The sequence below is a fragment of the Dryas octopetala genome, chromosome 8 (genome assembly GCF_963921425.1).
Source record: "Dryas octopetala chromosome 8, drDryOcto1.1, whole genome shotgun sequence".
Classification (NCBI taxonomy): domain Eukaryota; kingdom Viridiplantae; phylum Streptophyta; class Magnoliopsida; order Rosales; family Rosaceae; genus Dryas; species Dryas octopetala.
Genome location: NC_141373.1, coordinates 931,788 through 947,188, shown reverse-complemented (window position 1 = coordinate 947,188; position 15,401 = coordinate 931,788). Strand labels below are relative to the sequence as shown.

Genomic DNA, 15,401 nt, shown 5'->3' with positions numbered 1-15,401 from the left:
AAATCAGCTAAACAGTGTACAATTGTCAGTTTTGAGTGTGAAAATTCAGAATGTTTGCCCCCAAATGTTAGGGTGCTTCTGCTTTTTATGCGGTACCATACCTCCTGAAAGAAATGGTTATCTGCTTTTAATGGAAGTTTGTGTTGATTTCATTTCATTATATATATCGTCTTGAACTTCATTTGTTTGCCCAACCTTTATTGATAATCCGAGTTCCAACTTGACTCAACTTCTCACTAAGGAAATGCTAGTTCCTGAGCAAATTTAAGGCAAAATCTAGAAGGGGAATAAGAGGCCTAAAGCTGACATTTCTAATCAGGATTACAATCTCAGATTCCTTAAAACATAGAAATAATAAGATAAAAACAGACATACATTAGATTCTAACGAAACAAAACTGCTTATATTGTCTTTGCCATGACAAGAAACCTTAAGCAAGTAAACACATACGAATAAGAACAAACCCCTTATCAATAATCAAAAAAAGCAACCAACTTTCATCTCCTTCCAGAAATCCTCAACAAAGGTGAAATTATACCCTGTATCTCTTGCAATGATTGTTGTATTCTTATTTCCTCCTCAACAGACCTTTTAAGGTTTCTAATATGACCCTTCAACGCATCAGAAGCTCTAATGTCTTCAGCCCTCATCTCAAGCACCTTCTTTGTCAATCCCATCAACAACCCCGAATAACTTGGAATGGTGGAGTGCTTCTGCAAAAACATGAGCAGCAACCCGAGCTCCTCCGAATCCAAATTCGAAACACATTTCAACAGTTTCTTTCTTGCCACCAATTCCTCCATCACAGCCACAGCATTCTCCGGATTCTTACTACCCAACACAGACACTAGAGCTTCCTTGTGCCTAAACTTCTTCAGCAGCTTGTCATGCTCACCCAATTTCACTTTCTTTGGCCTCATGACCAAATAATCTCGCTCTGATGGCTTCTCTGCTTGCCCTCTGTGAAAATACCGGAAATTCGTAGGCTTCAAAACCCGAATCTGGGGTTCCTCTACAGGTCCCAAACCCAAAACATCCCCAGAACCTGCTTCCAACCTCTTCAACATTTTCTCATGCTTTGAAACACGCCTATGTGGTTCCTCCTCAGAACCACTCTCAACATCCTCCTTGTTCTTCCTCCTCCCAGCATATATTATCCCATTTGAAGTTCCAATCACCCTCGTCATACAATCCGGCGAAAACCCGACTGACATGAGCGGCGCCGGGAACCTCATTGAATGTGTAACCTTCATTTTAGCATAATCAAACACCTTCATATAACCATCCAATGCCACACTCAAAATCCTATACTGTTGCGCCTCTTCCCCACTATCTTTCCCAATTTTTCCAATACAAACCGAAGTCACCGTCTTGTTATGGCTCTCCATTGAATACACCATCTTCCCACCTCCAATCAAATCCCAAATCTTCACGGAATTGCCGCCGGCCGTCGCAATCAAACCCCCAGATGGCAAGAAAGTCACTGCCTCGACCGGTTTACCGTGATTCACTTCCATGACTGACCCTGAATCCTTAACTCTTACATCCCAAAGCTTCACTGTGTGATCATAAGACCCAGTAATGAACATGTCCATACTAACCGGAGAGCAATCGCCGCACCGCACGTAGTCCTTGTGGCCCTGCAATTCGCAAATTGGGGTCTCGCCGGCGACGTCCCAGTACTTAACGATGGCATCGTCGCCGCCGGAGACCAAGTGGAGCTTATCGCCAACTGGGTATTTGACGAAACGAACAGGGCGTGTGTGGGAACGAAGCTTTCGAAGGGGGACTCGGTTTTTGACATTGAAGACTTGGATGAGGCCCGAGAGGTCTGAAGCGGCGATGAGGAGGCCATCGCAGCGGAAGGAGGCGGAGGAAACGACGTCGGGGAAGGAGATGGTGCCGCTGGGAGTGAAGTTCTTTTGGGGGTTGAAGAGGGTCAGAGAGGCTGAGTGGGTCGCAGCGAAAGAGTGTGGGGTCGTGGGTGAGAAGGTGAGGGAGGTTATGGAGGAGATGAGGTTTGGGATTTGCTTGGTTTTGAAGGAGGACCAGTACTTGGACTCTGGGGTTTGTTTTGGGGTTCGGGGTTTGGGTTTGTGCTTGGGTTTCACAGGGAACGTCTTGGAGATTTGGGGTTCCGCCATTGAAGAAGCTCTAATGAGGTCTGTGTCTTTGGCGCTTTTGGCGCTTAGGGTTTTGGTTTTGATCGTTAGGGTTTAGATGGGAGATTATGCAACGACGCCGTAATATATACTCTTTCTAGAAATCAGTATAATTTATTTTTGTTTATTTTTATAGTCCAAATTTATTTTTATTTTTGTTTATTTTAATATCCATTGGTTTTATAGTCCAAATTTATTTTTATTTTTGCTACCGCTTTGAAGTAGAACTGTAGAACAAATTTACTTAATTCATGTTTAACTCAACTATCATTCTTAGATAAATGACTAATTTTAAGTTTACAATCCACTTATTTTATTTTCGATTGATGGTTACATGACCACATTGCCTAAATTCAATAAGGCAAAAAACTTGTTACTTATGCACTGATCAATGCCATTGGCCCATTGCCCTTCGAAAAATACTAAATAAAGATGATAAGGCATATATATAAATCTAGTTAAAACTTAAAAGAATGTATCACATTCGAAACATATATTCATCACTCAAAACAAGGACAAGCCATCAGAGTGTTTTTTTTTTCTCTTCTTCTAATTGTTCATTCCTATCTTTAGAGTCAATGGCTATATGAGATTATGATTTTTCACATCGATTTAAGGGAAAAAAATCAACCTAAAAAAAAAATTGTGCCAAATTTTTAATTCAGGTGATAAACTGGCACAATTTTTTTTTAAGTGGTGAAGTGAGATTAACCCTAAAATTTAAGTAGGTAAAATATAAAAAAGGCTAGAGAAAAAGCGGGTTAAGAAAGTGAAGGCTTGTAGCATATGAATGTTGATAACACCAAACACTTGTTACTTGAATGTTGCAATGGCATATTTAAATCTAACTCAATATTGGCATAACGTAGAGAAATAACGGTGAGATTATATATATTGGTTCTTGTATACATATTATTTTTCTTCTACATTTGAGAACTGGGGTTGTCCTGTTTTTACGTACAATTTCCAGATTCACAGAGGTTGTGAGTTTTTTGGTTTCCAAAAGCATGACTCTAGCATTACAAACAAAACCAGTGAAATTAAATCAATGACAACATTAATTACTAGAAGCCGGCCAGTATTATAATTCCTATAAGATGCATGTTGAATCAAGCTTGAGCAATGTTGTAATTCCCATTGGAGTAGAGCTGCATCCATACCTTAAGCTTCTTAACATTTCCCGCAAAGATTTCTTAGCAATCTCAGCTTGCTCCTTAATCGACATCACGTTGGAACCTTGTGCTGCCCCAATTGCCCCTCCTATACTCGGCCCATAAGGCACACTGTGTACCCAACTGTACCCAGTTATGGCCGAGTGCATAGGCTTGTGTTGCTGCACACTCTCAGCCACAGGAACACTAGTTCTCAACCTTATACTATTACCCCTTTCCTTTTCTTGCTGATCTTCGTTGTCCTCGGAGTCTAACTCTAAATCCTGATCCAAAACAATGGTGGGTTCGGAGGAGGAGGGTCGAGAGCTGGCTAGAGTTCGCGTATTCTTCTGGAGCTCACGAAGCACTTCAATGGTGTATGTGCCAGCTTGGGGTTTAACGTTGGAGGGCAACAAGGAATGCGCGATACGATGTTTGAGAGCGATCATCTTATGAACAGAACAGGGCTTCTCTTCTGGTTTAGAAGAGAAGGAATAAGACAGGGCCGCGTTTTCTTCGTCATCGACGAAGCTGAGAAGCTTTGGGGCTTTCTTGTGTGGCTGCTTCTCGGTCGTTGAAGGGGTTACGACATAGTTTGGATTGTCGTTGTTGTCGTCATCGTCATGCGCACGGCGGCGGAAGTTTCTGGCTCTGCTGCTCATCGTCATGGTGGATGAAGGCGGCTTACTGGTTTAGGGATTGTTAACTTGGTGAGCAAGCAAGGAATTGGTCGAGGTTGGTTTATATATATAGGAGTACAATCCTATTTAGACACGTAATTCTACCTATATAAATGTCCTACTCCTAATTAGACTGGACTTTTGGAAAAAACAAAAAATTAGAATTAGGACTCCTAATTGATAAAAGAAAAGAAAAATGTCCTAACTAGACTAGGACTAGCTAGCAGTAGCACTTCTAATTTGTCATATCTATATAATACACTAATTGATTTCCTTGATAGTACATTTTAGCATATTGATTTCCTTATTCTCGGTATAGCTAGTATTTGAAGTGAGGTTTGTTTAAGCAAATATTTGTAGAGGTTATGGAAGATTATGATGAGGAGATGGAGAGGTTTGGAATCGAGAAGGATTACGAGGATGGCCGGCGGATCGGCGGAGAGTTCTGTTACCGCAAGCGCAAGGAGAAGAGCGTCCAGACCAAAGACGATGCCCTGTACGGCATATTCTCTGCCCACTCCGACGATGATGAAGACGGCTTCAGAAAACGCAGGAAGAAGCCTGTCAATTTCGTCTCCACCAGCACCGTCATGCCCAACAATTCCAATGAACATGGCCTTAGTGCAATTGGTGGCGATGGGGTTCTCGGGGAGTTCGAGAAACACACCAAGGGCATTGGGATGAAGATGCTGAAGAGCATGGGATACAAAGGTGGTGGACTTGGCAAAAACGAACAAGGCATTGTCACACCTATTGAGCCCAAGTTGAGGCCCAAAAATATGGGCATGGGTTTCAATGATTATAAGGAGACAACCGACATCAAGCTGCCTAGCTTCCAAGAAGACCAGCACACAAAGAAGAAGAGGCTTTTCTGGGATGAGCAGGAAGACGAGGTTTTTGTGGACAAGCTGATTGATATGCACTTGAAGAATGATCAGGAAGCAGAGGCAGCTAAGAAGAAGCTACAATTGGATAGGTTGGAGGACATCACGAGTGTGTTGGACCGAATGGAACAAGAGCATTCAATTGGAACATTGACTCTGGACTCGCTGGCAAAGGACTTCTCTAACCTGTACACAACATACGCTGATGAATATAAGTTATACAACTTGTCTTGCATTGCTTCTGCATTTGCTCTGCCTCTGTTTACGAGGACGTTCCAGGGTTGGGATCCTCTGCGGAACCCATTTCATGGATTGGACCTGGTAAGCACCTGGAAAACTTTGCTGCTTCATGGAGAGGGAGATACTCTTAATTATTCATTGAATTTGCCTTATACCCAATTGGTCTCCGAGGTTTTGGTACCTGCAGTGAGGATTGCAGGGTTCAACACGTGGCAGGCCAAGGACCCTGAGCCCATGCTTCGTTTTTTGGAGTGTTGGGAGAACCTACTGCCCCCTCCTGTCCTTGATTCCATATTGGAGATGGTAGTCTTCCCTAAATTGAAGGACGCCCTGGACTTGTGGGACCCACGTCGCGACACAGTTCCCATCCACGTGTGGGTGCACCCTTGGCTACCTCTACTGGGATACAAACTTGAGGAGTTGTATCCCACAATACTTTTGAAGATGAGTAATGTTCTTGGCGAATGGCACCCAAGTGATGTTTCGGCTTGCACCATACTCTCACCCTGGAAGAAGGTGTTTGATTCTGGCAGTTGGGAGCAACTTATGTGTACATTTGTAGTTCCCAAGTTGCAGCTTGTCCTACAAGACTTCCATGTGAACCCTACAAATCAGAGGCTTGATGAGTTTAACTGGGTCATTTGTTGGGCTTCTGCTCTTCCCATTCATCTAATGGTGGATATGATGGTGAAGTTTTTCTTCACCAAGTGGTTAATGGTTTTGTCTCACTGGTTAAATTCGAAACCAAACTTCGAAGAGGTTTTGAATTGGTACAACGGTTGGAAGGAACTGATTCCCAAGGAGCTTCATGCAAATGAAAATATTCGGTGTCAGCTTAATTGTGCTCTTGGGCTGATGAATCGGGCTGTTGAGGGTATGGAAGTTGGTTTGAAAGAAAATATCAGCAACATTAGGGCACAAGAGAAAGCAGCATCAGTAGCAACCCAAGAAAACATGAATGGGGATGACATTGGTGATGAGAATGAGATGAGCTTGAAAGATGTAATTGAAGCTCATGCTCAGCAGCATGGCTTGTTATTCAAGCCTAAACCCGGAAGGACGTATAATGGTCACCAAATATACAGCTACGGTAATGTGAGCATAATATTGGATTCTCTAAATCAAAAGGTATATGCCCACACAGAGGAAGCTTGGTCCCTTGTATCCCTTCAACGGTTGCTTGCCATGCACAATGCTTCTCCTATAGAGGTCTTGGCTCTTGGCCTATTTACCTGTTAGACTTCAGGTGGACTGACCAGAAATAAGTTTTAGTAATTCAGTTGAACCTCAAAAACATAATACAGTGAAGTTTCTTTGTTTAGAACATCATCTATCTAAGCCATTGTATGCGTGCTGAAGTTCAAAACTTAAAGAGTTTTTTTGTTTGTTTGCAGGGATTTATGCATAGAGCAGAGAGTTAATTTGCTTGCATCTCACAGAAACTGGTAAGTTAAAAAGCGCATTTATACTCTCGATCGTGTAGCTATATTTTGCTTTATTACGATATCATTGTGACAGTCATTTGCTCTTCTAGTGAGTATGTTTCAAAGTTACTTCATTATAGGCCCATTTCATTTTCAGATTATCTTATAGTGGTGATTGGCTTTCATATCTGCATTTGCACATAAGGGCATTACAATATAATTGATGAGCTGATTTCTCGTGCTTCAAGTTTTGTTAAGAATTTTTACTGTGGACTTTGTTTAGGCCAGCTATATGATTGCAAGAATTATTTGAGTTCACATTGTCTTTTGAAGTGTTGTCATTATGTGAAACTTTTTATATTCAAAAGGATGAACCTGGACTAGGAGTACTGTAGGATTATTTGGGTCATCTGCAGGGACCGTTCCTCCTGAAAAAATTGATTTGAAAAGTGGGAGCATTCTGTTGGTCAAATATTGATTTGGAAAGTGGGATCGAAACTTAATGTACTGAATTAAAGTGATTTTGAGCAGCAATTAGTCTATAGTACTAGATGATAGATTTCCTTGGACATGTTTGATTTTGAAAATTCAAAGCAATGACTTTATTCTCTTCTAAGCATAACGTCATGTTTTACTAAAAATTTGTTACTTTTTGTGGGCATCACTGCATTTCGCATTAAGAACAAATGTAAACTGTAGAAATTTCAGGCCACCCATACTTTTGGGAAACAGAAAACTCAAAACCTGTGAATGAGGAAATTGTAAGAAGAATTTATGTTATGTATTAGGTTCCTCTTGTATAGTTGACTTGTCATGCTCAATAAAGTTCTTTTAGTTATAAAAGGGAAATAATATGCATACACTAACCAGGAAAGTCATGGCAGAACCATGTTGTCACTAACCAAGCCTGATGCAAATTGGTCTGCCTCACTAACCATGTTGTCACTAATCCGCATTTCCTTGGTGAGAGGTTAGGTCAAGTCTGGAACCCAGAGGGTAAGAGGCTGTGTAATATAGGGTAAGAGGCTGTGTATTAATTACTACAATTCCACTTCTATCAATCAAAGTCACACCACATTTCTAACATATACAAAAACCTTTCTTAGTGAGTAGACTCAGTACTGCCTAGGATAGAAATAAATGTATATCATATCTGAAATCCTCGAAGCAGCTAAATTATCTTAACTCATCTAAAACCTCATGTCCTTGTCTGGCCTTTTGTTTTCCTCTTATTGAATGTATCACTTTTTCGGTTTTTCCTCATCTAGCATCTCTTTGTCTTGAGCCTTTTCATGGTCAGATCCGCCTATTGAATTCTCTTCTTCACTTGAACCCTGCTCATCAAAGAGTCTAGTTTCCTCTATCTCCTGCCTTTGGCATGGACAACCAACAGAGGTCCCATCATTTTCATCTGCAAATTACACAGTATTGAGATTAAACATAATAGAATATGGTACATGCAAAGATAATAGAAGAAAGCATTGAAGACTAGGTGATACCTTGGACACCTTCATTCTTTGAATATTTTTCAGGCAAGTTGTCAACAACCATGTGAGCCATATTTGCATGCTCCGATCCTTTTTGGACATCCTTCATCCTAGCAAAAGCAATTACGAAAATTAAACTAGGAAAAAGCTAAAGTATAAGTTGGGGTACTTCTAAAGATGATAAAATAAGGTCCTTTCCTTCTTGAATTTAGGCAATATGCCTTATGAACCAAATGAATGTACCCAAAAAAAAAAATTAACGAAAGCTTTAAGTTCACAATAGAAGTAGAAAGATGGAATTAGAAAGCTACCTTATGATGTTCGGAGCCGCATCGTCGGTTGGCTCCGCCCATCTGGATGTCCCTTCCCGACTGCATATTTCAATATTAAAAATAAAAAATTAGAAAACCATTGTTTTTAAAATGTACCCATGTAACACAAGTTACACAAGAACAATAAGCAATGGTACGTCATTAATACCTGACTAAGTATACGAAAATTTGATGCACCACCTCGATAAAAGCTTGGAAATCTTGGTGGTCTTCTCTCAGAATAGATCGACCACCTTTGCCAAAGCACTCCACTCTGTATGTGGCTGCAAGATTGGCTCTGCTCATACACTCTACCAGTTCAAAATTGAATGTCGCATCATCTATGCACCTGTGAATGAACAGGCAATCCAGGAATCTAGGGTCGTCTTGCACACTCTCCCATTCTTTTTTTTTGGATAGGTGCATACTCTCCCATAGATATACGGGAATAGCACAAAACCTACATTGGTCATGAACATTGATGGAGTAGTTAAAAATATGAAAAGGACATAAATATATCAACTTTTAACTTTGAGGGAAATAAGAATCTCAAATGACGTGTGATTACACGCGTATGTGTTTCACTTGTTATAAAACAAATAATTTTATAATGAATTCATTTATAAATCAATAAAATATTGTTACATCATTTTAGAATCTAAATACGGAACACAAACTTTGAGTTTACAAGCGCTACTCATATTTAAAAGGAACTAACCTAATGATGTCCATTCGTTTCCCTTCTTCAAACCAGCCATTCGGAAGATTTACCCCATGGGATGTAGGCCTTACAAATTTGCATTGGAAAAATGTTAATTGGTTTAACCAATAGATGTGAAAACAATAGGTATGCAAAATGCTAACAAACACTAAATAATAGTAATCAAAACAATATATGATGTGCAACCAATAGTGTGTGCTAAATAGCATGCTTTAAAGTTAAAACTAGTTTGAGAGTAAAAATAAAATACCTCAGTTTATGGACATGGATGGATTCCATACAGTCCATCAAACAAGCTAGGGGCTGCTGGCGCATAAATAAGTTTGACGCTTTTCGATAAGGGTCTTTAGGTGTGGGAAAAGAGGCCCAAGACTTCAAACTTTGCCGAGCCTGGAACTGTGGTGTAGGTGGTTTCCAAACCCAATAGTTAATCCAGTACCGGCCTGATAGACCATTATTCCAGCCCATGATTAGAACCTCACGCTCAATTTTCTTGTAATCCGCAAGCAATCGACGGTGGAAATGGCCCATGGGATAGCCAATCGATTGCTTGATTTCGAAGACAGGAATAGTATTTGCCACCCTCTCAACATTTAGCAAATATCTGATTTAAAAGAAAAAATAAATACGAATAAACATAAATAAACATGTTACATGTTATTGTTTATAAAAAATTTTATCTAACTTTATTGGGGGATTTGACTTTTGAGCATAAATAAATAAATAACCTGGGCCTCAAGAGGTGGATGTTATCCATTCCACCTACATTAAACGCTCCCAAGAGTGGTGGACCTTGTTTGGCCCAACTGGGTAGGCCTGGCCCCATTTGAATACCCGGGCCTGAAACTTGAGTCACTTGACCTTGGAAAAGACAGTCGGCCACAGCATCATCATCAGGTCCATCAGAAATCTCTATTTCTGAAAAAAAATAAAAAAGAGAAAATTGCTTTTTAGAGATATAAGTCCATGCACATTATCATAAAAGTAGCTTAAAAAATGGAATAAATTAGATTGTCACCTTCCGGCTGCTGCTCTTCCATATTCTCAGCCTCCTCTGGCTCGTAATTCATGGCTAGGTCTGAATGAAAAAACAAACATGAAAGGGTTAGGCTTAAAATTGTTTTCTAATTTTTTATTTTTCCGATATGCATGCTCAATGTCTTCCTTCCCATGAGAATGTGCAAACATGATTTTTTTTTTTTTTTTTGAAAAATTAAGGTACCTATCCACAATAATTATAGGTGTACCATATTTTTATGCAACATTTGTATCACACATATATCTACTATAAGTGGTACCCTCTTTTTTTTTTTTGCCGAAAACTATAAGTGATACCTATTTAGTATAAAATTAAATAAGGTAGAAATAGTTTTACATTAATAATCATGATAACTGTAAATTAACACATTACAAAACACACACACGTCAATTACCGCATCTTATGGTGAACTAATTAACGTGATTTGAAAATGTGATCTAACTTTAGTATTACTACTTACTAGCATAATATGCACGTGATTCGTTTTCCTAAGTTTCGTTTTTTCATAGGCAAGTAACTGTGTCCAAAGAAGTAGCTTCTTCTCAACCAGTGGACACCCCTGTGGTCTTGAGTTTATAGGGACAAAATGATCGAATATATCCCAAAAAAAAACCCAGAATTAAGTGTTTAATTTTTTCAGAACACAACAAAAAGGCATGAGGGGGATGGAACCGAGCCCCAAAGAAAGCAAAAAAAGATCGAAGATAAAAGCATCGAAAATTCGAAATAACAAAAGAAAGATCAGAATTAATATTATCCATGATCTAAATTAACAGCATTTACCCCTCAAAACTAGAGTCTTTAACCAAATGTATGTGCTTTCACGTTCAAGAATGTAAAATCATCAGCAGATAATTCAAAAGCAAATAGAAAGTGGGACTACGTACTACTCTGTTGCGGCTCAAAGGCAAAGCAAGGATTGAATCGCTTGAAGGTGATTCGGTGAATGTGTTGTTTTTGATCACGTACTGAGAAGCAATAAAAAGAAAAGGCAGAAAGCAAGAATAGCTAGAGAGAAGACAGAAATTCAAGAAGCTCTAATATTGATTCATGAAAATCGTAGAGAATGACTGAAGTAGCAAAACAGAAAATATAATCCTATACTAACAGTTTTCTAACAAAGTCACTTAACTAAAGCCACCTGTAATCATCCTAATGGCTAATTACAAACTCAACCATTTAACCACTAAGATGAAGACAGCTGGATACTAAGATGGTGAAGAGGACTGTGTACCCAACTGTACCCAGTTATGGCCGAGTGCATAGGCTTGTGTTGCTGCACACTCTCAACCACAGGAACACTACTATTACTAAACTGCTCTTCTTCCCAAATCTTCTCTTCCTCCTCATCTTCATCCCCATCCTTGTCCATCCTAAACAAACTACCCCTTTCCTTTTCTTACTGATCTTCGTTGTCCTCGGAGTCTAACTCTAAATCCTGATCCAAAACAATGGTGGGTTCGGAGGAGGAGGGTCGAGAGCTGGCTAGAGTTCGCGTATTCTTCTGGAGCTCACGAAGCACTTCAATGGTGTATGTGCCAGCTTGGGGTTTAACGTTGGAGGGCAACGAGGAATGCGCGATACGATGTTTGAGAGCGATCATCTTATGAACAGAACAGGGCTTCTCTTCTGGTTTAGAAGAGAAGGAATAAGACAGGGCCGCGTTTTCTTCGTCATCGACGAAGCTGAGAAGCTTTGGGGCTTTCTTGTGTGGCTGCTTCTCGGTCGTTGAAGGGGTTACGACATAGTTTGGATTGTCGTTGTTGTCGTCATCTGCTTTTAATGGAAGTTTGTGTTGATTTCATTTCATTATATATATCGTCTTGAACTTCATTTGTTTGCCCGACCTTTATTGATAATCCGAGTTCCAACTTGACTCAACTTCTCACCAAGGAAATGCTAGTTCCTGAGCAAATTCAAGGCAAAATCTAGAAGGGGAATAAGAGGCCTAAAGCTGACATTTCTAATCAGGATTACAATCTCAGATTCCTTAAAACATAGAAATAAGAAGATAAAAACAGACATACATTAGATTGTAACGAAACAAAACTGCTGATATTGTCTTTGCCATGACAAGAAACCTTAAGCAAGTAAACACATACGAATAAGAACAAACCCCTTATCAATAATCAAAAAAAGCAACCAACTTTCATCTCCTTCCAGAAATCCTCAACAAAGGTGAAATTATACCCTGTATCTCTTGCAATGATTGTTGTATTCTTATTTCCTCCTCAACAGACCTTTTAAGGTTTCTAATATGACCCTTCAACGCATCAGAAGCTCTAATGTCTTCAGCCCTCATCTCAAGCACCTTCTTTGTCAATCCCATCAACAACCCCGAATAACTTGGAATGGTGGAGTGCTTCTGCAAAAACATGAGCAGCAACCCGAGCTCCTCCGAATCCAAATTCGAAACACATTTCAACAGTTTCTTTCTTGCCACCAATTCCTCCATCACAGCCACAGCATTCTCCGGATTCTTACTACCCAACACAGACACTAGAGCTTCCTTGTGCCTAAACTTCTTCAGCAGCTTGTCATGCTCACCCAATTTCACTTTCTTTGGCCTCATGACCAAATAATCTCGCTCTGATGGCTTCTCTGCTTGCCCTCTGTGAAAATACCGGAAATTCGTAGGCTTCAAAACCCGAATCTGGGGTTCCTCTACAGGTCCCAAACCCAAAACATCCCCAGAACCTGCTTCCAACCTCTTCAACATTTTCTCATGCTTTGAAACACGCCTATGTGGTTCCTCCTCAGAACCACTCTCAACATCCTCCTTGTTCTTCCTCCTCCCAGCATATATTATCCCATTTGAAGTTCCAATCACCCTCGTCATACAATCCGGCGAAAACCCGACTGACATGAACGGCGCCGGGAACCTCATTGAATGTGTAACCTTCATTTTAGCATAATCAAACACCTTCATATAACCATCCAATGCCACACTCAAAATCCTATACTGTTGCGCCTCTTCCCCACTATCTTTCCCAATTTTTCCAACACAAACCGAAGTCACCGTCTTGTTATGGCTCTCCATTGAATACACCATCTTCCCACCTCCAATCAAATCCCAAATCTTCACGGAATTGCCGCCGGCCGTCGCAATCAAACCCCCAGATGGCAAGAAAGTCACTGCCTCGACCGGTTTACCGTGATTCACTTCCATGACTGACCCTGAATCCTTAACTCTTACATCCCAAAGCTTCACTGTGTGATCATAAGACCCAGTAATGAACATGTCCATACTAACCGGAGAGCAATCGCCGCACCGCACGTAGTCCTTGTGGCCCTGCAATTCGCAAATTGGGGTCTCGCCGGCGACGTCCCAGTACTTAACGATGGCATCGTCGCCGCCGGAGACCAAGTGGAGCTTATCGCCAACTGGGTATTTGACGAAACGAACAGGGCGTGTGTGGGAACGAAGCTTTCGAAGGGGGACTCGGTTTTTGACATTGAAGACTTGGATGAGGCCCGAGAGGTCTGAAGCGGCGATGAGGAGGCCATCGCAGCGGAAGGAGGCGGAGGAAACGACGTCGGGGAAGGAGATGGTGCCGCTGGGAGTGAAGTTCTTTTGGGGGTTGAAGAGGGTCAGAGAGGCTGAGTGGGTCGCAGCGAAAGAGTGTGGGGTCGTGGGTGAGAAGGTGAGGGAGGTTATGGAGGAGATGAGGTTTGGGATTTGCTTGGTTTTGAAGGAGGACCAGTACTTGGACTCTGGGGTTTGTTTTGGGGTTCGGGGTTTGGGTTTGTGCTTGGGTTTCACAGGGAACGTCTTGGAGATTTGGGGTTCCGCCATTGAAGAAGCTCTAATGAGGTCTGTGTCTTTGGCGCTTTTGGCGCTTAGGGTTTTGGTTTTGATCGTTAGGGTTTAGATGGGAGATTATGCAACGACGCCGTAATATATACTCTTTCTAGAAATCAGTATAATTTATTTTTGTTTATTTTTATAGTCCAAATTTATTTTTATTTTTGTTTATTTTAATATCCATTGGTTTTATAGTCCAAATTTATTTTTATTTTTGCTACCGCTTTGAAGTAGAACTGTAGAACAAATTTACTTAATTCATGTTTAACTCAACTATCATTCTTAGATAAATGACTAATTTTAAGTTTACAATCCACTTATTTTATTTTCGATTGATGGTTACATGACCACATTGCCTAAATTCAATAAGGCAAAAAACTTGTTACTTATGCACTGATCAATGCCATTGGCCCATTGCCCTTCGAAAAATACTAAATAAAGATGATAAGGCATATATATAAATCTAGTTAAAACTTAAAAGAATGTATCACATTCGAAACATATATTCATCACTTAAAACAAGGACAAGCCATCAAAGTGTTTTTTTTTCTCTTCTTCTAATTGTTCATTCCTATCTTTAGAGTCAATGGCTATATGAGATTATGATTTTTCACATCGATTTAAGGGAAAAAATCAACTTAAAAAAAAAATTGTGCCAAATTTTTAATTTAGGGGGTAAACTGGCACAATTTTTTTTTTAAAGTAGTGAAGTGAGATTAACCCTAAAATTTAAGTGGGTAAAATATAAAAAAGCCTAGAGAAAAACGGGTTAAGAAAGTGAAGGCTTGTAGCATATGAATGTTGATAACACCAAACACTTGTTACTTGAATGTTGCAATGGCATATTTAAATCTAACTCAATATTGGCATAACGTAGAGAAATAACGGTGAGATTATATATATTGGTTCTTGTATACATATTATTTTTCTTCTACATTTGAGAACTGGGGTTGTCCTGTTTTTACGTACAATTTCCAGATTCACAGAGGTTGTGAGTTTTTTGGTTTCCAAAAGCATGACTCTAGCATTACAAACAAAACCAGTGAAATTAAATCAATGACAACATTAATTACTAGAAGCCGGCCAGTATTATAATTCCTATAAGATGCATGTTGAATCAAGCTTGAGCAATGTTGTAATTCCCATTGGAGTAGAGCTGCATCCATACCTTAAGCTTCTTAACATTTTCCCGCAAAGATTTCTTAGCAATCTCAGCTTGCTCCTTAATCGACATCACGTTGGAACCTTGTGCTGCCCCAATTGCCCCTCCTATACTCGGCCCATAAGGCACACTGTGTACCCAACTGTACCCAGTTATGGCCGAGTGCATAGGCTTGTGTTGCTGCACACTCTCAGCCACAGGAACACTAGTTCTCAACCTTATACTATTACCCCTTTCCTTTTCTTGCTGATCTTCGTTGTCCTCGGAGTCTAACTCTAAATCCTGATCCAAAACAATGGTGGGTTCGGAGGAGGAGGGTCGAGAGCTGGCTAGAG

The 15,401-nt window shown here is 40.2% G+C and overlaps 1 protein-coding gene and 2 pseudogenes across 1 annotated transcript; 1 reads left to right on the top strand and 2 right to left on the bottom strand.

The window, feature by feature from the left end:
* Window positions 1-282: 282 nt before the first annotated feature.
* Window positions 283-2,206, bottom strand: LOC147275671 (protein SLOW WALKER 1-like). The gene has a single exon (XM_086254424.1). The coding sequence runs from the start codon at window positions 2,142-2,144 to the stop codon at window positions 498-500; it is 1,647 nt and encodes a 548-aa protein (XP_086110550.1). The 5' UTR covers window positions 2,145-2,206; the 3' UTR covers window positions 283-497.
* A 2,152-nt stretch (window positions 2,207-4,358) lies between these two features.
* LOC147275670 (septin and tuftelin-interacting protein 1 homolog 1 pseudogene) lies at window positions 4,359-6,356 on the top strand (annotated as a pseudogene).
* Window positions 6,357-12,033: 5,677 nt separating this feature from the next.
* Window positions 12,034-13,957, bottom strand: LOC147275669 (protein SLOW WALKER 1 pseudogene; annotated as a pseudogene).
* Window positions 13,958-15,401: the final 1,444 nt, after the last annotated feature.

Excerpts from the sequence above, each read along its gene's own strand:
- LOC147275671 (XM_086254424.1), bottom strand. The coding sequence starts at position 2,144 with ATGGCGGAACCCCAAATCTCCAAGACGTTCCCTGTGAAACCCAAGCAC.